Below are 27,243 nucleotides of genomic sequence, written 5' to 3'. Positions count from 1 at the left end.
TTTAAGGAGGCAGGGTTGTTTTATCTCAAATCCAAGTAGGGCAGAGCACGGGCAGGGCCAGGAGCAGCTGCCCTCCCAGGGAGCCTGTGACCTGCCCTGTTCCCCCACACACACTCCCCTCTAGGCAGCTGCATCCAGAGGAGAGCAACCCGCCTAGGGAGGGCCACAAACCTCCCAAGAACCAAGGCACTGCTCCATCAGCAGCCACGCCAGGGACACCATTAGTTGGACCAGGACTTAAGGCATCGTCAGCTGATTCATCACCCCTTCTCCACCAAGGTAGGAAAGAATGAACCCTGAGCCTCAGGTACATCTCTGCCAGGCTGGAGAGCGCTTACCTCTTGGTCCACATTTTTGAAAGAATGGTAGAAGCAAGGAGGATGGGAAATGAAGAATAAGCATGCGTGGGAGAGAAGGCAAGAGGAAAAGAAAAGGGAAACTAACTGAAGAGATTTCTGAGACTACACTGAGGAGGGCAAATGAACAGACTTCATCTGAGGGGGTCTAGTCCAACTGACAATCAGCCAAGGAGAAGGCTCGCTTAGCACTCAGTGCAGTTCATGCTGTGGTTGATTAGTTATGCCTGCTGTGGGTACAAAGGTAAAAATCTAGGGTTCAAAGGCCTGGGATTTGAAAACCTGCCTTGTAGATATCCTTTGACCACAAAGAATCTCCACATGTATTAATTCACCCAGGTATTCATGTTTTTAAAAGGAAGAAAAAATACATTCTAGATGAACATCAAGTTCCACAAATATTTGAGTAATGAACAAAGAAGGACAGGATGTTCTCTGGCCACAGATTTCATTTATCTCTGAAAAGATTGACCTGAAATGTTATGACAAAGGTACGTGGTCTTGAGGATTTTCTAGCAAGGTACTTTCAGGCTGGTCCCTCTCCCTAGGATGTTTCCTCATCTGCAAAGTGGGAGTGAAGGGCTGAATATCCTGGTCCAATCCCTTCAGTTCTAGCCCATTAGACACCTGCGGGAGGAACTACTAAAGCACAGAAAATAGCACCAGCTGCAAGCTAAATGTTCTCCATGTTGTATCCTCTGTGAGGCCATTTCTCGTTATTACTCCCACTCCAAAACTGGGGAGCAAGTCTTCTTTCCCCCAGGCAGAGTGGCTGCAAAGTTTATACTGTGGCACTATGCTCAGTGCCCTGTCATACAGCTGGTTTGGGAGTGTCCCTGCAGATGGTTCACTCCCAGAATATTAACTGAGCACTTCCTGAAGGACAGGTAAATACACCATTGTTCTAGCCAGAAAGCAAAAGCCAACTTACAGGAACTAAGGCATATGCTAAGGCAGTGTGGACTTAGAAGGTAGGGAGACAAGGAGGTGGGAGGGGTCACAGGGAGCAGTGCAGACCAGAGCAGAAGAGCTGGCAGTCAAAGGTGAGATCTGGAAGGGTTACAGCCAGGTTAAGCCCAGCTGGAGGGGAAGAGTCTGGCTTCTCCCAGTTGCTACATCTATGTCTGCTGATGTGCACCTGGAAGCTTGGAGCCTTCTGTCTTGTGGTCATTTACACAGCTCCTTCTGAGTGAATTGCCTTGTCTGCAAGTTGGCCCCAGTTGCTTGCTCTATTCCAGTAGGAATTTGGAGATCAGCAGAGCTAAGAAGCCTAACCTCACTGGCACTTAGGCATTTTTTTTTCTATGATGGGGGATATTCTAGTGCCTGACATTTTCTTAGTCTGAAAATGCTCCTCCTGGGATGAATCCAGTCTGTCTAATGGAGGACTGATGTGGCTTCAGATTGACAATGAACAGCCTATAGGAGGGCTGCTTCAAATAGACAATGGACAGCCTACAGGAGGATGCTGAAACCTCCAATGGCTGGTACCAACCCTTTTGGAGGCCCTAGAAGGCAGGTGGGAACTCTGAAGTTTCCTCCCCAAGGAGCAGACAAAAGTTCCAAAATCATAGAGAGAAGTACCTTCAGTGTCTGGACTCCAGATCTGCCTTTTGTCCATCTGTGTCTCCTTGGGCTAGTTGTTTCATCTTCTGTTCTTGCCTCAGCCTTTCTGTCTCCAAAGAATGGGGTGTCCATTTTACAGTGGATAGATTTAATCCATTTACTCATTGGGATTCATAGTTTGGCTTATTTCTTTAAAAAAAAAATAAAGAACAGGGACGTTAACACATTTCCTTGAGGCTTGACTGATGTAAATTTGCAAAAACAAATCAATAGTGTAAAGCACTGAGTATGGGGCTAGCATGTAGCAGGTGACCACATGCGCTGGTTCTCTTGTCAACATCCAGTGCCTACTGTGCCTTAGGCACTGTGCAGTGTATTAGGCTTTTATAAATGACAGAATTCTATCTCAGAAAGTTCACACTCTATCAGAATAGTCACACTGAAGACTGGGAGAGTAAAACAGGTGGTGACACTACAAGAGATATGTTGTGTTGGTCAGCTTCCTGTCACTGTGAAAAAATACCAGAGAAAATCAACTGAAAAGATGATTTATTTGGCTCATGTTTTCACTCTGTTGTCATTTGGCTCTGATGGATCAGGGCCTGTGCTATGTCAGGGCATCATGGTGTAGAGCACGCAGTGAAACAAAGCTGCTCATTTTGTGATGACTAGAAAGCTAAAGAGGGAGAGCATGAACTAGAGGTTGTAGGCAAAATGTACCCTTCAAGGTCATGCTTCCATGAACAACTTCTTTCAACTAGGTTCCACCTCTTAGCGTGTCTACTGCTTCCAAATAGTAGCCCATTATGTTATGAACTCCATAGATTAATCAGCCCAAAGGTTAGAATCTTGTGGTCCAACCATCCCCATAGTGATTGGATCTGAATCTCTAAACACTTCTGCATTGGGGACTGACACATGAGCTTTTGGAGGATATCTCACAAGCAGTAACTTCCTCTTATCCCACATATCTGCCTTCTTCATCTCCTAAGGTAAGCCTCAGGCCAAGGAGCTCCCTCCCAGGCCTATGTTCACCTTTAGCTAACAGAACTACACATAAACAAAGAGCTAGCTAAATAGATTCCACAGGCAACCAACACCTTTTTTAATTTAAATTAGAAACAATCTTATTTTACATACCAATCACAGTTCCCTCTCCCTTCCATCCTCCCATGCCCTCTATCAACCCCCCATCCCATCCTCCTTCCACTCCCCAGGGAGGGTAAGGCCTTCCATGGAGCATCTTCAAATCTGCCACATCATTTGAGGCAGGGCCTAGGCCCTCCCCCATGTATCTAGACTGAGAGAGTATCATTCTGTGAGGAATGGGCTCTCAAAGTCCATTCATACACTAGGGATAAATACTGTTCCACTACCAGAGGCCCCATAGACTGTCCAGGCCTCCTAACTGACACCCATATTCAGGGGTCCTGGTTCAGTCCTATATTGGTTTCCCAGCTGTCAGTCTGGGGTCCATGAGCTTCCCCTTGTTCAAGTCAGCTGTTTCTGTGGATTTCTCCAATCTGGTCTTGACCCCTTTTCTCATCACTCCTCCCTCTCTAACTGGATTTCAGGAGTTCGGCTCAGTGCTTAGCTATGGGTTACTGCTTCTGTTTCCATCAGCCACTGGGTGAAGGCTCTAGGGTGGCATAAAAGGTAGCCATCAGTCTCATTATAGGGAAAGGGCATTTAAGGTAGCCTCTCCACTATTGCTTAGATTGTTAGTTGGTGTCATACTTGTAGATCTCTGGACATTTCCTTAGTGCCAGATTTCACTTTAAACCTATAATGGCTCCTTCTATTTCTTGCACTCCTCTATTCTTCCCCTGACTCAATCTTCCTGATCCGTCATGTTCTCCTCCCCGCTCCTCTTCTCCCCTTCTCTTTCTCCTAACCGGCCCCTTCCTGTGCTCCCAATTTGCTCAGGAGATCTTGTCCCTTACCCCTTCTCTGGGGGACTATGTATGTCTTTTTTAGGGTCCTCCTTGTTTCCTAGCTTCTCTGGTGGTGTGGTTTGTAGACTGGTAATCCTTTGCTCTATTTTTAATATCCATATATGAGTGAGTATATACCATGTTTGTCTTTTTGTGACTGGGTTACCTCACTCAGGATGATTTTTTCTAGTTCCATACATTTGCCTCCAAATTTCAATTGGAGCAATTCCATTGCTTTTTTTTTCCTGCTGAGTAATACTTCATTGTTTAAATGTACCACATTTTCTTTATCCATTCTTCAGTTGAGGGGCTTCTAGGTTGCTTCCAGGTTCTGGCTATTACAAATAATGCTGCTATGAACATAGTTGAACAGATGTCCTTGTTGTATGAATGTGCATCCTTTAGGTATATGCCTAAGAGTGGAATTGCTGGATCTTGAGGTAGACTGATTCCCATTTTCCTGAGGAACCACCTGATTTCCAAAATGGCTGTACAAGTTTGCACTCTACCAAGCAGTGGAGGAGTGTTCCTCTTTCTCCACATCCTCTCCAGCATAAACTGTCATTCAATACCTCTTTCTTAAAGCTTTATTGGCACACACCTCATTCACTCATTTACAGTTTCCATCTTGCTCAAGTAGCAAGGCTGAATTGTCATCTATGGGAACAAATGGCCTGCAAAGCCCAAAATATTTCCAACCTGATCTAACCTATAGTAGTTGATTAAGCATGGGACCTCCTAGAGGGCATGGTGGCACACGCCTATATCCCAGCCCTCTAGAGGTTGAGGCAGGGATGTTGTAAGACCAGCCTAGGTTGTGTATAGGGTTTGAGGTCAATCTGAGACTCTACCTTAAATTTGAAGAAGAAAAGTGGGCTCCTGACACTGACTGTCCATCTGAAATCTTTTCTTCCTCTGACTCTCAGATATATGACCTGATTACTCTGTGACTCAGTTTCCCCAGATTCTTCACTGACCTGCTATAGGAGTAAATCTGTTAAAATAATTCAAGGTTACACAGTGCCTAGTACAGAGTATTTGTCATCGTATCCTGGGAAAGCCCCAGGAACTGGGAGAGTAAAATCTCTTCAACAAATATGGGCTGGAGAGATGGCTCAGCACACAGCAGTCAGCTTACAACCTCCTGTAATCCTGCTCCAGGGGATCCGACACTCTCTTCTGGCCTCCACGGGCATTCTCACATACAAGCACATACACAGAGAGATATCTAATGCCTTAGTTCTGGTTTCTAGTGCTGTGATAAAACAGCACACGCAAAAGCAACTTGGGGAGGAAAGGGTTTATTTTGTCTCATAACTCAAATCACACTTCGTCACTGAAGGAAGTTGGGGCAAAAACTCAAGCAGGGCAGGAACCTGAAGGCAGGAACTAAAGCAAAGGCCATAGAGAAGTGCTGCGTACTGGCTTGCTTGCTCATGACTTTTCCAGCCTGCCTTGTTGCACACCACAGGACCACCTGCCCGTGGGTGGCATCTCCCTATCAATCACTAATTAAGAAAAGGCCCCGCAGGCTTACCTACAAGCCAACCTTATGTCACTTGTAGGTAAGCCTGTGGGGCCTTTTCTTAATTTTCTCAGCCATGGTTCCCTCTTCTCAGACATGTCTAGGTTTGTGTCAAGTTGATAAAAAAAAAAAAAAGCAGTACCTACACATTTTTAAAATTTCTCTACAAGACAATAGTGAGGACAGGGTATTATGGAAATAATAAGCTATTTCCTTGCTAAATAAATGTTATTAGAACAATTTGTTTCCACCAGCAGTCTCATTGTTTATGGATTTATTCACTGCAAACCTCCCTTTGTATTGGTGACATCATCAATAATTTCTTGTAAATATCAGGGCATTGGGAGAAGGACTATCCAGGAATGAATGGTGGCCAAACACAGGATAGTTACTCAGTGTGGACAGGTGTGATTAGAACACCAGGGAAAAGAACACCAGGGCCTGGGCAGGGCCTCCCACAGCCTTTGATCCCCAGCTGATCCTTAGCAGGACCATCAGAATGTGCCACAGTCCCTTAAGTCTTCATTTTCACTCTCATTCATGTCTCTACCTTGGTCTCATCTTCTTCACCCTGAGCTGTGTCCCCCAGACCCTATCATTGCCCTGTAGGACTTCCATCTCCCAAGGTGTTCATCCCCAGCAATGAATCCCAGGGATGGGGGAACAGGTAGAAACTCCTGGAAGGACAGTGATCTGCAGCCTTCTGTGACTCAGTCTGTGAGATATCCAAGAACAATGCAGAAATAACTAGGGCTTAAATTTGCAGAAACTAGGTGTGTTCTAAAGTCCATATATGTTCTCTTGGTAGCCTAGCTCGAGGGAGAAATGATCTGAGGTACAAAGAAAGAAGCCATTTTGGTGTAGGGAGAAGGCCGGTTTGCAGAAAGCCCTTCCCTTCATTCTCAGCACACTTTGCACGTGCCCGTGCTGGGATGTGAATAAAGACTGTCTAGAGAAGATGCAGGCGCTGGGGGGGGGGGGGGGCTGGCCAAAAGCTCAGCTTCCCATGAAGCAGTTCAAGCACTTTGATGGAGGGGTTCTTGTGATAACAGGAAAGGTTCAAGAGTCGCAATTTAACAGATAAAATTCTCACTTCACTAACGACACTGCTCATCCTCAGCCTAGGGAGATGCTCCCCTTTCTCAGTCCACCTTGGCTCTAGGCAGGTTGGGGTTGAGTTGAAAGTCACCTGTGTACAGAGAAATCAGGAAATAGGAAGAAACTGACATCCTGGATCTTTCAGAGCCTTTAAGAACTGTGGCAATGGAGACTGGGCGGTTAAGGTAGAGCTCAGTGTTAAAACATATGTTTGGCATGCTCACTGTCCTAGGTTTAATGCCTAACACTATTTAAAAAGAAAAAAAAGGCAAGGAAATGTCACAGGCAGCAGGCAGAGATGCTGTGGTGACACCTTGGCTCCATACAAAGAATAAACATCCCTATGGGAATGATGCCAAAGAGGAATATAAACAGAGAGCTGAAGGAGTGAGCCCTGTAAGCAAGATGGCAAGCCGCTCTCAGGCAAGCACAGTCCTTCTAGACAGAGTGACCTGCTGCCTGCCCACTTTCACAACAGGTAGATAGTGTGTCACCTCTTTTTCAAAGCTCTGAGACTGTGCCCAATATGAGGCACAGTTCACAAGCCGCAAGCCTACATCTGTCTGGCCCCCAAATGCAGCCCCCAGAGTCATCTCATTTGTCAGTGTTTAACTCTTCTATAACCAGGCCTTCACACTGGCCCGGCCAACACCTCTCTCCTGACCTCCATACACCCATCAGTAAACCATCGGATTGGTCTTGTTTGAGTCACTTGCTAACTTCAAAAACAATCACAAAGGACATAAAATGGCCCCAGGCAGTGGCCCCATGTGACAGGGTAACATTGATGACTGTGCCTCTCTCCAGGACAGCATGTATATGTTTAACCCTTAACTTCCGAGGCTCACAGAAAACTCCCCAGAGATAGGGGGTTTGCCATGAAGCCTGCAATTTGAGTAAGATTGTTCCAGACATCCTCTTAGTAACAGCGTTCAGACAAAAGACGAGTAAGGGCAAAGTTCAGGGGTACAGTGTGACTTGTCACTATAAGCCTTTGGATGGCTCCTATGGGACAAGTATTCTGGAACTCAGGAGTCACAGAATACTGAGTGTTACACAGCTCAGTTGGAAAGGTATCCTGGAGCTCGGGAGCCAAGGAATACCGCAGGTCACAGTAAGCACAGCAACTTACAGTCCTGTTTTAAGGAGGGACTTCCCCAGTGTATCAGCTCTGCTCCCTGCAGGAAAGGGCTTCCCATGCGAAGTTGTTACAGTCCCAGGTAGAGAGAGGGCGGATTGTAACAACTCTGCTGTGTCAAGGGAATGTTTCCTCTGACACAAGTGTTACAATGTTGCTCCCTTTGTTCTGCCCCTCCGCTCTGCAATTGCCACTCTGCTGCTCTTCTCTGCCACCCCTCTGCCACTCCTCCGCAAAAGGTCTTCACCCAAAGCTCTTTGAGGAATTTTTATTATTAGAAGAATTCTGTGCCTACACAGGGTTTATATAGGGATTCTTAGGGTGGAATTTTTCCAGGGGGCGGGGATTGGTCAAATTTGAATCCCTGAACTCTGATTGGCTAACTCTCCTGTTCAGGGATTGGTTAATTTTCTGCATAGATTTAGGGTCAGATTGGGCTCTAGTTTTAGGGCCAGGATGTATTTCTTTCACTGGCTCTGATTCTAGGGACAAAGTATGTTTCTTTGGCTCTGCTCAGAGTGCATTTCTTTAGCTAGATCCTTTTCCCTACAGTCAGTCATTCCCCTGTGCCTAGTACCCAACCTGGCTTCACACTGATGCCCAGAAAATGCTTCAAGAATAAAATCCACAATATGTTGTGTGGCCTTAGAAATGACTTGGTCCCTATGAACTTCCATCTGCTTCTCCATGTGGTAGCTTTATCATCCTGCCCTTCCAGGACTGCGCAGGATTCAATTCATGCCATGTCTCGATATATGCTGAGCACTCCTCAGTGCTCTTGCAGCTCTGGGCTGCAGGACACAGGCCTGCTGGAGAGAAGAAAGTGTCTGAGACTCCTAAATTGATCTGGAGGCAGAAATCAGCTGGGAGTGTGGGGAAGGGCAAGACACAGATAGAGGCCAAGGACAAGGAGTTGCTGGGTGGCCCTATAGGTCAGGGAGGGAAGGCACAGCTCAAGCAACTCAGGCCTTCCTCACAACCCTTCCTTTATTCCTTCCTGCACACCTGTCCTGCTGGGTGAGCATCAGCCTGCAGTTGTATCTGTGCCCTAGCCCACTAGGCCTGGCTGAATCTAGAACAAGGAAACTTTTTCCCTGCAACCTGAATGACCAGTTATGACAAGGAAAGACACCTGTGTTACCTGTTTCTGGTGTCCTCACCCTCGCTAGCAGATAAGTCCTAAGCTCTGGCTCTACAGCACAGTAGCCTGCCACAGTGAACACCCTGGGGACTGTGGAGGTCAGGGAGCCCCTCAAGTGTCAGGTGGGCAGCTAGGGACTCAAGCAGGAAGGACTTCAGCTGGAGAGCCCACAACCAAGGCAGGGATTCCCTGCTGCTCCCCACCCCAACCCTGAAGCCAGATCCTGCCAAGCTCGGTTACCTAGCCAGGCTTCTGTGTGCCCTCGCCCTCTTTTCTTCTGTAAATAATATTGCATGTCTCCGCTGTGTCCCTGAGTGTCCACCAAGACTCCTGGCTCTTCCCTCTGCCTCCTCCATGTCCTCATCACTTTCCACCGATGCTTCTGCCTAATTTTTTTCCTTTCCTCAGCCCACTCCACCCCTGCCCCTGACAGGCTCAGCTGTTTCTTTGCACACTCTGCTATTATCCATGTCTGTCCTATCCCAGCCCCACTCTTCCACCCTGAATTCCCAACACATGTGGGGCACAGAATGTCCTTCAGTTCTCATATGCAAACCCCTAGGCTACAAGTCACATTCCTAAGGACCCCTTGCCATTACAATATAAACTTTTTTAAAAATCTGAAAACAGTTGTCATTTGAATCTCAGGAAAGATAAAGGTTCTATAGAAGCTCCCTGAGGGGAGATAAGGGTGGAAGAGGGGGAGACACAACAAGGTAGCAGCTCAGACTCTCTATTCAGAAGGTCCAGGGGGAGGTTAGAGCAGTAGGTGTTTCCACTGGAGGTTTCGATGATAGCTGTTCCCTTTGTTAAACGTGAGCACTTCCCAAACAGACAGCAGGGAGGCCAGAGACCTTGTCCTGCTGCAGAGGGTCTCAGAGCCCTGTTCAGGATAGCCTGTCTCCAGTCTTAGCAGAGAGTCCTTGGCAGTTGGACATTGGAGACTGTTGAGATGACTGTCTGTTAAGATAGATTCTTGTGGGGGGAGGGGAAGGAAATCTCAAGAGGCTGAAAAGAACCATTTGCCCCAGGCTCCAATCTGCCACCACCCAGCCCTCCCCTCTCCTAGTTACCACTGACCTCCAGGAAGCTTTCAAAGCTGCCACATTACTGGCAACTGCCCTGTGCCTGAGGGCAAGACAGAAGTGTGGGAAGGATGACCCAAACCCTGCTCAGACCACACAAAAGAAGAAAACTCTGGTTTAAGTTCTCTTCTGAAACAAAAAGTACTAGAAGTGGGATCCTGAGGGGAATTCAGGGGACCCTGTAGCTACAGATACGTGTTCAAATCCCTCCTCTCACTTCACATGCTGAGTGACCTTAGTCTTAACCATGTGAGCTGACCTTACTAATCCCTTAAAAGATTCTCTTTTCATACATCACCTGGCTGGCCTGCAGGATGCCAGGCCCAAGCCATGTGTGCTTCCCTTCCCTGATGCTTTTACTGGCTTGACAGGCCTGGGTGGGTGGCGGGCAGGCAGGAGTGGGGAAGAGATGGAGAAAGGGAGGAAGGCAGGAAGTGGGGAAGGAATGAAAGTAAATCCAAGTCTTCCAAGATGCAAGATGCACCTTCCTCTATTTCTAATCTCTGCATTCACTAGGAGCCAGAGTGAAGGAGACATGGGGGGGGGCTGCCCCCTGCTCACAAGACAGGCAAGAGGAACTCCAGCCGAAGGATTCCAAGTGCCAGACTCAGTTTCAGCACCCTTGATCTTCCAGACCCCGGAGGCCAGTTTGTAATTGGACTTTCTTCTCTCCACAGGTTAACACTGCCTCCAAGCCATTCTCCTTGGCAGGATGAGAGCGGCAGGTAGGACAGGGCTCTGCAGCTGCTTGGGGTGGGGGCTCTAAAATTCTCTTTTCTATCATCGGTATTCACCTATCCCTGCCCCAGGGTTGATTCAGTATTTCTTGTCAAAAGTGCCAGCAACAACTCCAGAAAGACAGCATGCAGGAGAATGGGGGTGTGGCCAACCTTTGAACATCGTGACATAACATTGTCATCTACAAAGTCCACACTTTAGAACTGCTAATAAGTTACATATACACATACATACATACATACATACATACATACATACATACATGCTCTGTGTGCACACAGCTATGCATAGAAGTCAGAGGTCAGTGCCAGATGTTTTCTTCTCAATTTCTACTACATTTTTTGAGACAAGGTCTCTCATTGAACTTAGAGTTCACCCAATATGGAGCCCCTAGGATCTGCCTGTCTCTACCTGCCTGCTTTAACAGTGCTGGGGACATGGATACATACCCCAGCAATAGCTCTGACATGTGTGCTGGGGACCTGAGCATAGGTACTCACGTCAATACTTTACCCATTGAGCCATCTCTCCATTCATTAAAAAAAAATTCTTCAAGTGTTATTAAGTTTACAGTTGGGTCACATTCATAGCTATCCCAGGATGCCTGTGTCCCACAGGTCATAATTTGGACACATCTACAGACTGGGGGAGCTGAAGACCTGCTGCCCAATGGCCCCATCTGCCTGGAATCCCAGCCTAGAAACATCTGGCTCTGGCCAGAAGTCAGAGACCACACACCAACTGTTCCAGGGTCCTCACACCACAGGCACTGCAATAAAGGTGTCTCTTCAGGGCACACCCTTAGATGGACCCCCTTTCTATAGGCATTGAAATGGAAATGTGTGCAATACACACAACCCACTTAAACTCTCAGGTAATTATGAGAAAGCATGGCCCCTGATTTGGAGTCGACTTATTTGCCTGGGTTCCAAACCTCACTTCTACCAAGTGATCATGGGAAAGCAGCAACCTCTTCCAGCCTCAGTTTACTCATCTGTGAAGTAATACAGTAGCAAGCACAAAGATTTAATGGGAGGATAAACTGAGATAATCTATTTTAAAGCTGTCAGCATAGTACCTGGCACAGAATGGGTGAGACCAAATGTGGACTGGTGCCTGAGAGGAATTCTGCTGTGTAAGCACAGTGCACCAGAAGACAAGGAGTACCCTCAAACTGAATGAAATTATGTAGTTATACCTCTGAGCCTTGCAGGGCAAGGGAATAGATGGGCTCTTGGTGCCTCTTCCTGGTATGGAATTCTCCCCAGTGATAGGAGCCAGAGTCATTTCTGTCTGTGAGGCAAGGGAGGCTGGAGAGCTCCACTTCGTGGTTATTTGTGGTGGCTCTGAGCTGATGAAAAATATGGAGGACATCCTCAGCTCCCCAAGCCACCAGAATACTACCTACTGCTATGACTATAATACCAACAAACTAGGCCTCCATCGATCCACCCACTCATCCACTCTTCTACTCATTCATTATCCATCTATCCACCCACCTGCCATTCTATCCATCCACCTGTTTTTCTTTCATTAACCAAATACATATTAGTACATGCTCTGTATACAGGAAAGTCACATTCCAGGAAATCAAGTCAAGTAACTAACAACTAAGTAGTATGGTGATGGTATTTGGAAAGAAACAAGATGATTGAGAAAGGCTAAATGAGGAGGGCTTAGAGGTAGAATCCTCCAGGCCAGGGACCTCAGAAGTAAGGGCATTTCCATATATACTCCTTGGGACTGAGTGTCTTTAGCTCAGAGAGGCTGAACTCCTGCACACAGTACAGACCCCACGATACATCTCTATGGGTTCTCTCTAGGAAGCTAACTGGGGTCCAAGGAGGAGCACTTTTAACTCATTAACAAAGGCTATTTTGGAAGTGTTCACAAAATCTATTCATATGATCTCACTATCTGACCCGAGCACGGACTCTTAGGTAGCCTCGGCACATAGTCTCATGGTGTGGACATGGGCTGTACCTACAACAGAGGGTCTCCCATATTGGTGTTGTTGCTGGAATTTGACAAGAACTTTGCACTGTAGCCTCCTGTTGGGGTGTGGCAGATGATCTGACAGTCTCCCTGCTTGCAGGTCTGATTCGTGTTGTGGCCTTCATGTTCACCCTGGTTGCCATGTGGGTCTTTCTCCGAAACTACATCAGCTTCAGCAGGAAAACCATCCGTCTGCCACGCTGGCTGGGTAATTAGACCTCATGGTCCATAATCTACAGACCAGGGATGGGGCAATGAGGACCTCTCTTCTTAGGTGATTTCAGGAGCCAGCCAGATGTGGTGAGCTGTGCATTGGCATTTTGGGGCACATTGCAAGATACCTGGCCCTGATTTGGGGAAGGACAGGGGAAGGAAAGAAGGAAGTGAAGAAGAAATAATACTGTCCAAGTTGTGAGTGAAGAAAAAATACTACTGTCTGAGTTGTGAGTGACTTCTCCTACCTGCTGTTCCCTCTGCTTCAAACCCTCTCTGTGTAGAGGGCCTGCAGGCCTGCTCCATCTCACCTGCTCAAATATTACCACTTCAAAAGCTTTTCCTGACCTCCCTGGCTCCAGCTGTAGCCTGTCCTCCTCACTTAGCCTCTTCCTTGTCAGCCCTATTTCTTTCTAAGCATCATCATCGTGTTATTTGTTTCCCTAGTTATTATTGCCCCACTCCACCTCCGAAAATATAACTTCCTGCAGACAAGGATTTTGTGTCTAGGGCAATGCCAATAAGTATTTGATAAGTGAAAGGAAAATGGATGGAAGGATGGATGGATGAGTAGACTTGTAGGCAGGTGGATAAATTAATACACAGATGAATGGATGGTTATATTATGTTGGGTAGATGGACAGATGAATGGGTAGATAGAATGATAGGAGTGGCTATGGGCTAATGATATGGGTTAATTGATAGGTGAATGAGTGAACAGACGAGTGGGTGAGCAGACAGGTGGTGAATGAAAGGGCAGGAAGGTGGGAAGATTGATAAGTGAACGCACAGAAGAGTAGAATGACAGGTGGGTAGGTGGATGGATCATTAAGCAAGTAAATGGATAGATGAATTGATCAATGGTTAGAATGGCAAGTAGGTGGGTGAGACAGTGGGTAGATAGGTAAGTGAATGGATAGATGAGTGGGTGGGTGAATAAATGAATAAACAAGTAGATGGACAAGTTCTTACTGCTTTGCCTATCCATTCTCATTTAAGATGCACAAATATCCTTAGGAAGCAGTCCTTGATGTGGTTGTATAGTAGAATCATGCATGATTTGTGGCACGGTTTCATGTGTACTCTGAGAAAATAGAAAGTCAAGGAGACTTTTAAAACTAACCCAAGTTCTCCCTTAGATGTCAAAACAGGGATGGAACCTGGGTGTATATATTCAAATCCTTTCAAGAGAGGAGGGAAGGGTTATGTATCCTTAAGTTTGTCTTCCTGGGAGACTGAGAACCATTACCCTTGACAGAGTTCAACACCATCTGCAAAGACCAAAATGGCTCCTAATTTCCTTTGACAGTAAGAAACCAGGAACCCCATCTTTAACACAACTCCACATGGAGGGCTTGATAGACTTATGCTATCTTCCTCTTGTCAGTTGAGACACAGAGTCCAAATTGGAATTTCATTTATATAGAATAGACACTTGGTGACTACCATGTCCCTGATCCAGAGACAACTGTTTCTACAGACCAGAAGTGGATTCTGCTGTCTGCTGGCCTCAAGGAAATGTGAACCAGGCCATTTGCAAGATAATCAAGGTGTTTTGTACAGGACACAGTCTGAATGCAGGAGGCAACTCTTATAGAAACTTCATCCAGTAACTATTTATCTCTCAAAGCTCAATTACCTGGGAGCTGACAAGCCAATAACCTCAACCCACAGCAATCAGGGCTTAAGCTCTGTGTGAGGTCACAGGGACCCCAAAATAAGGAACAGGTGGCCCCTTAGGCTTATGGCCTAAGACAGAGAAACAGACTTAGTTACAATGCTCCCCAAAACAGCAGTGAATTCCCCTAACTCAGAGTCTGCAGAAATGCAGGTGTGTGCCCAGTGAGAAAGACAGACAGAAAGCCATAAATAAGCTGCCCAGACTCATGGGCCAACTTCCCCTCACTTCACAAACTCTTGCCCTGGGGGACACACCCCAATTTTATGATTTCATGTGCTGATACTAAAACCTATACATAACAGCACAAATTTATGCTCATCATTGTTCTACAGAAAGATGATAATGATTGGTTTCCTTCATAATCCAATCTGGTTTATTTTGTGCACTTAATAACTCGTGCTCCAGAAAAAAAGTGCTAAGTATCTCAAGGGAGTGAGGACAGACTTACTCTGAGAAGCTCACAGGCTTTGCCACGCCACCAATGTCCACAGCACAGGGATGAGGTTAAGAACTCCAGGCTTACCCGGAAAATCAGGCAGGAGACACAGAATCAACTCTAACTATTTTCAGTATAACAGAGTCTCTTAAGTCTCTTTATTGAGAAGTCAGATGTAGCTGGTTTCAGGATCCCATAACACCCATAGGGCCCGTATTACTGTACCCTTGGATGTTGTGACTACTGTTTTGTTTTCAAAACAGTCCCATGTAGCCCAGATTGTCCTCAAATGGAGAATGACAGTGAACTTCTGATCCTCCTGCCTCTGCCTCCTGAGTGCTGGGATCACAAGTAGGCACCACTGTGCCTGGCTTATGGGATGCTAGAAGTTGAATTCAGGGCTTTGTGCATGCTAGACAGGCACTCTACCAATTGAGCCACATCCCCAGTCTCCTAGTTGCTGCTTTTCTTCAACGGGGTAGAAGCTACACCCATGATCAGCTTTTCTCTAGAATACACTATGGCTACCAGCTATCCAGATGCCCACATTGTAACTGTAAAGGGCTCTTCACACACACACACACACACACACACACACACACACACACACACACACACACACACACACCAGGGCCAAGGAAATATTTTAACTCAGAGAAGAGCTCTGTCTCTGGAGGACAATAGTATTGTGGTTGGCTCAGCCTTGGAATTTGCTGTGATAGGGTGTAGGAAAGGCACACTCCCTTCCCAGACATTTTTGTGTTCTCTGAAGGAACCTGTTCTCTAGGACCCAGAGCAGTGTGCAGTGTGGTGGACACCTGTGCTAGAAACCCAAAAACAGCTAAGACAAAATGAAATGAGATGCCAAGCAGTTACCAGGGTCCCTCGGGCCTAGCACAGACTGGGATAATTCTCCCTATCACTGAGTCTCTCTGGGTCTCACTGAATCCTCCCCACAGCCCAGGGAGGATGGTTGTGATGCCTTCTATGTGCTGTCAAGTAAACTGAGCCACATAGTGCTTAAGTATCACACCCACCATACATATGGGGTTAAAGCTCAACCTCCCAGGTTCTCACGGCATAGCACAGCTTGATTTTAAACAAATAATTTGTGTCTGTGCATATGTTTATACATGTATGTTGAATATGCATTTATGTGCATGTGTGTGTCTGTGCATGGGTGTCTCTGCCTGTTCATGTGTGCATATGAGTGTATATTCGTGTGTGCCTATTTATGAATGGGTGGCAGTAGCAACTGAGAGAAAGCTCCCACATGTAACAGGAGGGCTAATTCTGTCAGTGGCATCAAATCAAGGTCTCCTGTTCCCAGTGCCCAGCCATCAGCCCCCTCCCCCTCCTGTAAGAGGCCTAAGTAATTTTTCAGTAACCATGTTCTTTCTCTCAAACAGATGTGACCTCCAAGGAGATCCGTGAGTATCTACCCAGCCCCATCTCCTCATCTGCCCTTGGGTAGGATGTCCCAGGGTCCTATTCTCAGTGCTGTAGGCCCCAGAGAAACACGGGTGTCCAGAGTCTTCCTAGCCCACTCTGTGACAGTGGTGCCTCTGGAAGCAGGAGCTAGGTGGCCCCTCTCGGGCTTATTCAGACCAGTAGGAACATGGCTTAACTCTTTACCTCCTGCAATTCTTTCTGAGTAGTCTAGACCACAGGGCACCCTGCCTCCTCTCTCTAGAACCTCACCCTGTTGAGAGCCAGAATTGAAAGAGGGCTTCAGCAAGGACCAGGGCTCCCAAAGAACAAAGAAGGTAGAGGGAAAGAGCGTGGCTGCTACTGATGCTAACATTCATAAATAGGCACACACGAATATACACTCATATGCACACATATGAGTTGATCCAGATGATGCATTTTTGTCCTCATAGGTATCTCATATAAAGCTAACACATCCCCATTGAGGGTCCATGACTGCTTCTTTAGGTAGGTAGGGAAGCAGGGTCAGAGAAGTGAAATCACCTGGCTAAAGCCAAACAATTGTCCTGATGAGTAGGGGAGTCAAACACCACCACTCTGCTAATCTAGAGACAATCTTCCCAGCAGCTTTTGTGCATAAGGCTTCCCTGCCAAGCCCCTCAAACCCCAGCCCAACGTAGTAACTCCAAAGAGAGCCGAGCTTCAAGGTTAGGATTGTATTGACTTAAGAAAGCATGGGAGCCCAGTATACATAACACTGCAGAGAGAAGACAACAGGAATGAACATAACCATTTTACCCTTGACCTTATCCCTCTGAAGCCTCATCAGTCCAATTCTGAACCAGATCCTGAGTCATGACATCTTACAGATATCATCTGCCGGGAGGAATAGAAAGTTCAAGCATATATACTACATTCTGCCGTTCCTGATCCCGTGGCAGACTTCACTACTCAGTTCCCACATCCTCATTCTCCAAGCCCATTGCCATCTTCAAGAGTTTCAACATTCAGTCTTTCACAATAGGCCCCAAATGACATTTAAGAGAAAGCCTGCTGGGGGCTGGAGACATGGCTCAGAGGTTAAGAGATGGCTACACTTCCAGAGGTTCTGAGTTCAATTCCCAGCAACCACATGGTGGCTCACAACCATCTATAATGAGATCTAGAGTCTTCTTCTGGCATTCAGACATAATTGCCAGCAGAACACTGTATACATAATAAATAAATCAATCTTTGGGAAAAGAGAGAGACAGGGACAGAGAAAACCTGCCAGTTCTCTCTGATTAGAACCAATTTCTTGACTTGACAATAGGCAAAGATAATTGGAGAAGCTTCTAGAAAAATCACATAGCAGATAGGTGGAAGAGCAGTGATATCCCAACCCCAACACACTCATTACAATACACCAGGCCCAGGGCAAAGGCACCATGCTTCAGAACAACTAAGGAAACAGCCCCTTCAGTCACAGCCCAGAAAGCAGATCCTGGTTCCCTTGAGATCTCCCCATGGGTATAACTTCCCTTCATGCAGCAGCCTGATAGTGGAAGCTGGATGGACAGGAAATCATTTCCAGGAAAGCCGGCCTAAGCTGGCCTAATGACATGGAACTTGCCAGACTTAGTTGCAGTTGGCGAAGCAAGTCCTGGGAACTCCAGCTGTGGTCCCTGGGGCCTAGACTCCTTCCTACCAGTGAGGGCCATGGAGACCCTCAGCTTGTGATCTTACTGTCCACACCGTCCTTCCCAGCCCAAAGTCAAGCCAAACCAAGAGGCTTCATGTTCAGCCTGTGAAGAAGGACCAAAGCCCAGGCACAGAATCTACAGGGATGATCCAGCCAGGCACATGCCAGGCTCTGAGCAAGCCCTGCAGAAACAACTGCTCTTAGGAAGCCCTCAGATTAATCTTGGGGTGGTCAGACCCTCAGCCAAAGTCCTGTAGATTTTGATGCCATTGTAGAGGCCCTTCAGTGCCCAGAAAAGAGCAAAACCCCAAGGCCCAGTCCCCTCCCCAGATATGAGAATTCTGTGTTACCTTCCCAGGAGTCCCGAAGACCAAGTGTGGGCTCAGCAAGCCCTGCCTAGCCAACTTCTTTGCATTTAAAATCAGCAGTGGGGCTGCCAACGTCGTGGGCCCCTCCATGTGCTTTGAAAATGAAATGTAAGTATCCAGGAGTGGCTGTGTTTCTTGGCTTACATTTAATTCATTCATTCATCCATTTGAAAAGTCAAGCATCAGGGCAGGCCTGTGAAGAAGCCCAGGCCTTTTCCAGGTTACTTTGACTCCAAAAGTATGTATTGCAAGTAGCAATCAGCCAAAGAGCTCCTGGCTCAGCCACCCCTTGCTAAATTGCCCCCCTCTCCTCTCCTCCCCTCCCCTCCCCTCTCCTCCCCTCCCCTTCCCTACCTTCCCCTTCCCTTTCCTTCCCTTCCCTTCCCTTCCCTCCTCTCCCCTCCCCTCCCTTCCCTTCCCTGCACAGGTGTCTGGGCTGTTGCTGTCCCTGATTAAAGAAAAAAAAAAGTGAGGCTCAGACAGGATCACCTGCCAAGCTGAAGGCAGGTCTGGGCTTCTGGTGTAAAGATGTCCTGTTGGGGAAATCTATGTACCCATTCCCAGCCTTGACAGCTAAGTTTTTCCTGCCATGGAGAATAGACGGATCATTCCAACAGGATTCTGAACCTACACACAACTTGCTTAGGCAAAACAGAGTCAATACTGGTCTGTGTAGTTGAAGCTAGAGGTTCAGAACTTCAGAGTGAGCAGTATCCAGCAGCTCAAACGCAAATCAAACTTGCTCTCACACCATCCTTGGCTCTATTTTATACTGTTGGCTGTTTTTTTTTTTCCTCCACTGAAAATGGGACTTCTCTGTGGTAAGGGAGGCTGCCACACACTCTGACAAGTTAGAATCATCTTAGCATGTCAGGATGAGGGCACCCAGGACTGGGTCTCCTTGGAGAAGGAAAATTGCATTGGTCCTGGGGAAGGGGAGAACTGAATGTGGATGCTGACCTGTTGGGAGCCTGTCTAGGCTCCACAGGGGAACTAACCACTCTAGGATGACAAATCTTCTCCAGTTTCTACTTTCCTGCATCCTGGGGTATGGGAGCACCTTACCCTAGCATCTAAAATCCCAGGCACAGACTCTGCCTCTTTATCTGTGCAGACTGGCCCAAATGTGCCAATGACACAGTACCAAGAACACAGCCCACTACAGGCTCCCAGAAGAAATCCTAGTGGCATACCTTTACACAGTGTAATCAAATATCTTGTAACACTGGTGCCCCTGGGACCCAGGGGTAAGCCTTCTCAAGGTCCCCATCACAAAATCAGAGCATTCCTTCTGCTCCTGGAATTATTACTTTCCTTCTTCATCTGCAGCATCATGAGTCCAGTGAGAAACAACGTGGGCAGAGGCCTGAACATTGCTCTGGTGAATGGTGAGTGGCCAGTATCACACCTGAGATCCAGGAAAGGGCCCTGACACCTGTTGGGTCATCTTGTAGGACTCAGGACAGGGCAAGGCTGGATTGGGGGAGCAGCAGATCATACAGGCCTAGGCTCCTGTACGAGAGTTCACTGCTGTAGACCATGGCTGCACCCTCAAGGTCACTCCAGCTTAGACAAACACACATGAAGCCACAGTGGGCACACAGTGACAGGGTAAGATCACATGCTGATTACACATCACTCTTCATTCCACAAGTGTGAACACCAGCTAGTATGAACCAGGTCCTGGCAGGACACTAAGAACAGCTACAAGGACAGGCCCTGGCTTCATGATCCCTACGGGTATACCACAGTAAGGGAACTGAGATGCAACAGGTAGGGCTGGTGTAATCACAGAATGTTCCAGAGGGTAAGTTATGGTCAGCTGCAGCTAAAAAGCAGCAAGGAGAAAAGGAGACACCCCTTCTAGGCAGCAGGGAAAGGAAGATGGCAGAAAGGTCCCAGACTGGGATTTCCTGTCTGGCCGCTCACAAAGCCAGAAGTATAAAAAAATAATCACCCGTGACAATAAAAGCTAACACACTAGGCGTATGCTTTGTACAACCTTAACCCAGATCTGGCTGACTTCAGCTGGCAGCCTCCTTGCACTGCAATGTCTCTAGGCGTGTGTATAGATCGGGGCCTCGGCTCCTTGTAGATAATAATGAGAGCAGCAAAGCATAGTTAAACATGGCTGGTTCCTAACCTCTTACTGTGCAGCGCTACCTTTGAGAAATAGTTCACACTATGTTGCTCATCTCTACCCTAATTCTAGAAAAACCCACAAATGAGCGTGCTCACAGAAACACACAACCCCTCCCAAAGCCCCCAGCTCCTATGGCTCTAAGACTGTAGGAGAGTTTGCCAGGTGAGCAATTTACCGGGAGACCTGCCACTACCCATAGCGTCAGCACTGTCATACCCTCTGCAATACTACCATCTAGTGGTGAAGATTGAGACCTGCGTCTTTCCTCCAGATTACCGGGGATTTTCCCCAAAAGTCAGGAAAGCAATTTCAGACCCTGGAAATCTGAGAACCATTTGTCACTGAAAATTCCATGGCCTCCAGAAGTTGAAAGATTTGGCTTGCAGATTTCCCACTTATGTGGGAACAGTTATAACTATGCCCTTAATCACAATTTTGCAGAAAATGTATCCAGTACACTTATCATTTTAGATATATTCCATTTCAAACCAGCAGCCCATTGAATTTGTGCAAATATTAAGGACGAAGTGCTGAACCCTTGTGAGCCACTGCCATGGCAGAACACAGATTCTGAGTTGTCATATTCTGTTATGCTCTGGATCTTCAGTCTCTAAAATAAGCCCCAGCCCAGAGAGTATTAGGCCCCTATTGTGCCTCGATGACCTTCACAAGAACCCGGTTCATTCAGTTATCACTCTGGTTTTAGGCTTTACATGATCCATGGTCCAGATTCAGAAAAATGACAAGCAGGGTGACTCACATTATGGGAAGTAATGACTCTCTCTCTTTTTACTAGGAACTACAGGACAGGTGCTGAGAAAGGGCAGCTTTGACATGTACTCCGGAGGTAGGTACCTCTTTTAGCACTGATGTCATGGGGGTGAGCCCCTTCCTGTGGAAGGGAACTTATGGATGCAAGGATGGGAATGTTGATGGTTGTTCTGTTTTAAACTTCTTCCTGGGGTCTGAGTTGGACTCAGGCACAGATTCTTAGAAGAGGGTTTGAGTATAATGGTTTATTTAGAAGCTGGTTCCAAAAAAAATGCCCATGGTGGGTCAAGAAGTAAGAAAGGAAAAAAATGAAGCCAACCTCTAGAATTACAAAGCTGTTGCACACCATCTCAGACAGCTCAAGGGTTGTGCTTGAAACACTGGTTGGCATTGGTACCGGACATGTGTGCACCCAGTGCTGTGCTGAGGATGAGGGCATAAGGCCCTAGTAATAGGCCCTAGTACATGCTCAAACCCTGCTAGGGCAAGCACTTTATAAAAGTCAAGGCTACAGAGATCTCTGGTGGGCTCATGTATATGGCATAACCTCCTAAAGTCCAGGCAGGACCTGTGAGAGATCCCCTCCTCTCCATCTCTCTGCAGATAATGTCACAAGATCCCAGAGAGCTGTTCTGAGACAGCCTCATATAGCCCAAGCTGACTTCAAACTCATTTTGTAACCAAGTATGAACAAATGCCTAAACTGTCTTTAGTAATTTAGAAGATATATGAAATTCTGATTCTTCTGCCTCTATCTCCCAAATGCTGAGACTACAGGGGTGTACCATCACACTAGTTATAAATGGTACTTGTAAGCAAGTGTTACAGCTCTGGAAGGAATGGTATCCTGACTTGTTGAGAAGCCAGGCTATACCTAGAGCCACAATAGGACAACAGCTCAGCCCTGAAGGGAAAGGCATCCTGACTTGTCAAGGAGTCAAGTGATACCTGAAGCTGGGATGTAATGGAGAACAGTTTCCCCACAGGATATAGCAATGGTGTTCCTCTCCTAAAGATGGCCATTACAGCTGAGCTTTGCTCTGTTCCCCTTAAGAGGACTTGCCAGTTGAGATATTTACTTCTGCGGCTGCTGTGGCTCAAGATGTTACTTCTGCTTCTGCACTCTACTGAAAAGGAAGCCCCTGCAGAAATGTAACAATCTCCTTAGGCTCTGGTGAAAAGTTGTTATGCTATTGTGCTCAGTCTTGCTCAGCCCCTCCAAGGGAACATCTCAGCCAGGTTCTTCTATTCTCCTAAGGGAACAACTCAGCAAGGTTCTTCTATTTTCCTAAGGGAACATCTCAACATTCTACGCCGGCAAATGAAGATCTTCACCCAAGACTCTCTTGAGAAAGAGATTTGTTTGAGAAGGAGGAGTCCAGGGGAGTGGCTGCCTCTGCCAGGGTGGGAAAGCACAGCCTGCAACCTAAACAGGCAGAGGGGCTTACATAGGGCTTCTTAAGGCAGAGGTTTCCTAGAGAGAAGATTTTCTGCTCCGGAATTGGTTGATTTAATTGGCCTGGGACAGTGTTGGCTCTGGTTTCAGGGCCAAACTGTGTTTCTCTCACTGATCCTTTTTAGGCTTTTGATTCTAGTTTTTGGACCAGAGCATATTTCTTTCACTGGCTCTGGTCCCAGGACCAAAGTGTGTGTTTTTTAGCTCTGGTTTCAGAGTCAGGGTGTGTTTCTTAGGTCCTGGGTTCAAAGCTAAAAGTATTTCTTTCACTGGTTTGGGTTTCAGATCCAGGGTGTGTTTCTTTCTCTGGCTCTGGGTTCAGGTCAGGGTGCTAGATTTTGTGCTGGGGATTAGTTGGTTTCTTTGGCTTGCCTTTTTCCCTAACATGCAGGGTTTGTGCATGCCAGGCAAGTGCTCTATCAACTAAGCTATATTCTAGTCCCACTCCCAGGGACCTTTATAATGCCAGTGCCTAGTCACCACTTCAAGTCACATGAATCAAGTCCCCTTATTATGTTCTTTCATTTTGCTGCCCTCGGATAAATGCTTCAGGAAGCTCTGCCCCTATCACACTGCCTCCATCTGGCTTCTGAGCCTGGTCCAGTTCCTCTCTGGGTCCTTAGGTAGCAAAGAGCAAGGATCCAGCAGCATTTCTCCTAAAGACCAGTGCCTTTTTTTTCTTCCTTTCCCAGAACCCAAACTCCTGATGAACTTCCTTGAAGACATACCGGATAGCACACTGGTGCTGGTGGCCTCCTATGATGACCCAGGCACCAAGTAAGAGGGAAATGCCACATGTTAGGCCACTTGGTGATACAAACCAAATACTTCACAGCTGCTTGCACTTTCCATTCTCCTGAAATGCCTAACCTCCACTAATTATCCTGAGAAAAGAATCAGGAAACTCTAGGAAATGATGTTCTGGATGACATGCTTTGATCTTCATTACAATGATGGCAAAGTCTCGCCATCCAATAACTACTGGCTGGTTACAGACATTATAGCAGGATGGCATATATCGTTATATGTGCATATAAGAAGACACACACAAATAATGGTGTGAAAAAATATTAAGGACTTGTAAGAATGCTCACTATCTTAGTGTTCTATTTCTGTGAAGAGACACCATGACCAAAGCAACTTTTATAATAGAAAGCATTTGATTGTGGCTGACTTAACATTTCAGAGGTTTAGGCAGGGAACATGGCAGAAGATAGGCAGGAATTGACTGGAGATGTAGCTAAGAGCTATATCCTGGTCTGCAGGTAGAGAGAGAGAGAGAATGAGACTGAGCCTGGCATAGGCTTTTGAAGCCTCAAAGTCCATCCCCAGTGACACACTTTCTCCAATAAGGCCACATTTCCTAATCTGTGTAATCATTTCAAACAATTCCATTCCTTGATGACCAAGCATTCAAGTATATGAGCCTACCAGAGACATTCTTATTCAAACCACAGCATTCACCCTGTAGGACTAAGTGAGCAAAATAAATACATGCGTTCACTAGACTGAAAACATGGATCAATGTTATTAAGCTTGCTGAATAAGAGTGGTGAGTTGAGTTCAAATTCCCAGAACCTACATCAGTGATAGGTAGACATAGTAGCCAGCCTGTAATTCTAGCCTCTGAAAGCCAAGACAAAGGATTATCAAACCAAGCACATTAGCCAAGCTAACCATATCAGTGAGCTCTGTATTTTATTGAGAAACCCTGAATCAAAAGAATAAATTAGAAGAGTGATGAGAAATTCTTGACATCAGCTTTGGGACACCACACATACACTACTCGCATATGAACATATATACATGTGTGCCCACACACATGTAATCATACATGTACATGAATGTAAAAGCATATGAGAAGAAGAAAAACTCCATACATACATAGTTTGTTATGACTAACTGTACTCACTGCATGGCCCCATTAAAATCAGATTGTTTAGTGAATGTCGTAGCCAGCTTGGCTTGTGTGAACACACTCTTGTTCACACACTGAATCACCCAACAATACATCTGGGCAAACACACTCTTGATGTTTACACACTGAGTCACCTCACAACACATCTGGGCAAGCACAATCATGATGTTCACACACTGAATCACCTAACAACTCATCTTGGCAAGCACACTCTTGGTGTTCACACATTGAATCACTTAACAGTATATCTGTGTGAACACCTGACACACATCTCTTAGAATGGATCCCACTCATGGGATCTAAAAGACTCATGGCCAGGTTAAAATGTTTATAATGATTTCCAAAAGGGAGAAGAGTAAGTCCCTCCTTTCAGTTAATTCTTCATGATGCCCTGTTTCCCACATGAACATGTGTAGCACCTGCAAATAGAGCAGTACTGTCCAAACCCCTCTCCAGCCCCAGCCAAAGTTGTCTTAGAAAGTCTCGGGCCCCTAGCCCAATCCAGTGAACTTTGGGAGCCTTAGAAGGCAGGTGCTATGTGTGCAGGTGAGAGTCAGGGAGGTCACTGAGAACCTCACCCTGTTCCCACCCACATCCATCAATGTCCTTTAGCCTCATCCCAACCATTCTCTCTGGTCCTCTGCAGAATGAATGACAATATCAGGATGATCTTCACCAACCTGGGGAGTTCCTATGCAAAGCAGCTGGGCTTCCGGGACAGCTGGGTCTTCTTAGGTGCCAAAGACCTTAAGAATAAAAGCCCCTTTGAACAGGTAAGTTCCTGGCTGCCTCCCTGTCTGAGTGAGGGCTAGATGGCCAAGGAACTGCAGGGGATGGAAAGACAATCACTCTCATAGGCTATCATGTTGGTCAGAAACTCCACCCAGAAGCAGCGGGCTGGGGCGGGGGGATCATGGTAGAGCAAAGCAGCTCATCTCACAGAGGCCAGGAGCAGAAAGCAAATGCCTAGGCCAGCGGCTCTCTCTTTTTTCTCTTTATTCAGGCCCCAGACTGTGGATGGGATGACTTGTATTAATAACTGCCTCTTTAATTAATCATCTCTGGGAACACTAGCACAGATATATCTTAGCCAGTTCTCAGTCCAGCCAATGGGCAATCAAATTAATCATCACCTACATTTAGGAATCAGGCCTAGTTCAAAATAGCCTAACCTAAGAGAATAAAGGAGAGAATATCCTTGACCTCTGGGTGAGAATTCAGGGCCTGGACTGGGCTCTAGCCCACACAGAGGAGTCAGGACCCTGGGCAGAGCTAAGCTGCACTGGTCAGGCAACATACTCTTTCTTCCTCCTTGTTGGGAAGGCTCCGGGTCCATCAAAAGCAGATAGCCATACAGCAAAGCCCCCAAAATGTCCTATGTTCCCACACTGGTAACACATTAGAGAAATCACATGAAGAATTTCCCAACTGGGGAAAACACACACAGTAACATTTCCTATCCATGCCTCCGTTTCCCACACAGTAGAATGGAACCATAACAGTATGCCCTTTCCAGAGCTGCTGTGTAAATTAAATACATAAGGCAGCTTGGGATAGTGCCAGGCATGCAGCACATGCTCCATAATTGTTAGCATTTTTCCTTTCCACACTCTTATTGTGATCTGGTGCTTTAAGTGAGGTTAAGGGAGGCTGTGGAAAAGGGCAACAGCTCTCCAAGCACTCCCAGTCCTGGGTGCATCCATGGGACATAGTAGGCCCCAATATCCTTTCTGAAACCTTGAACAAGTTGTGGTTCTTCTCTGAGCTTCTTGCCCCATCTGTAAAATGAGGCTGTGGCATAGGTAAGAGAGCCCTCCTAGTGTTGAGGATCACTGCAAATGCTTTTGCAGGAGTCCTAGACAGCCTTGCCCATTGTCTGAAACATCTGTCTTCTCTCTCTAGTTCTTAAAGAACAACCCAGAAACTAACAAATATGAAGGATGGCCGGAGTTACTAGAGCTGGAGGGCTGTGTGCCACGGAAGGTATTTTAGGGTGGCCATGGACCTTCTGGGCCAGAGGGCCAAAGGAATACCCAACTGACTTGAGAGCAGAGCCTATGATTGCTGGATCTGTGCTGATAGGAGGTGACAAGGTGAGAAGCCACATGAGAGGTGCTCACCATTCCCCACACAATGTGCACTTCCTCTCTAAGGAAGCAACAGCCTCCCATTGCCCCACCCTGACCCACTAAAGATGGCAGCTGCACAGAGCCTGTGGAACCAGCTGTGGTAGAGACAAGTGAGACCTTCCAAGACTGTCATGGTCGTCTCCAGAAGGACTGGCTGCCTATACTTGAGCAGGATTAAATTCTATTTTTGCTGATTTTGAGCTTTCCAACTTCTCAAATTGCTCTGGTCCTCCCTGGGATTGTACTGGTCTAGTCTCAGGTAGCATGGGTCCTGAGTCTGGACAGGTAGGGGCAACTCATTTGGCAGCTGGCATGGAACCTGGTTTCCTGGGATTTCACAAAATCCCAGGCACAAGAGAACTTGGTTCTCCAGATGGGCAGGCAGGAGCAGGGAAGCCTAGGGGACAGGGCACACAGACAATCATCTTGCCATGTTCTTT

The 27,243-nt window shown here is 46.7% G+C and overlaps 1 protein-coding gene across 1 annotated transcript; it reads left to right on the top strand.

Moving 5' to 3' along the window:
- On the top strand, positions 1–26,997 carry Fam3d (FAM3 metabolism regulating signaling molecule D). Its single transcript, XM_027388459.2, has 10 exons — positions 1–279; positions 10,521–10,568; positions 12,677–12,784; positions 16,316–16,336; positions 18,377–18,494; positions 19,716–19,774; positions 21,326–21,376; positions 23,449–23,533; positions 25,321–25,447; positions 26,577–26,997. Exons 2-10 carry the CDS (start codon positions 10,556–10,558, stop codon positions 26,664–26,666), a joined length of 672 nt encoding a protein of 223 aa, XP_027244260.1. The 5' UTR covers positions 1–279; positions 10,521–10,555; the 3' UTR covers positions 26,667–26,997.
- The last annotated feature ends 246 nt before the right edge of the window (positions 26,998–27,243 follow it).

The sequence above is a fragment of the Cricetulus griseus genome (genome assembly GCF_003668045.3).
Source record: "Cricetulus griseus strain 17A/GY chromosome 1 unlocalized genomic scaffold, alternate assembly CriGri-PICRH-1.0 chr1_1, whole genome shotgun sequence".
Classification (NCBI taxonomy): Eukaryota; Metazoa; Chordata; class Mammalia; order Rodentia; family Cricetidae; genus Cricetulus; species Cricetulus griseus.
This window is presented reverse-complemented; position numbering and strand designations above follow the sequence as displayed.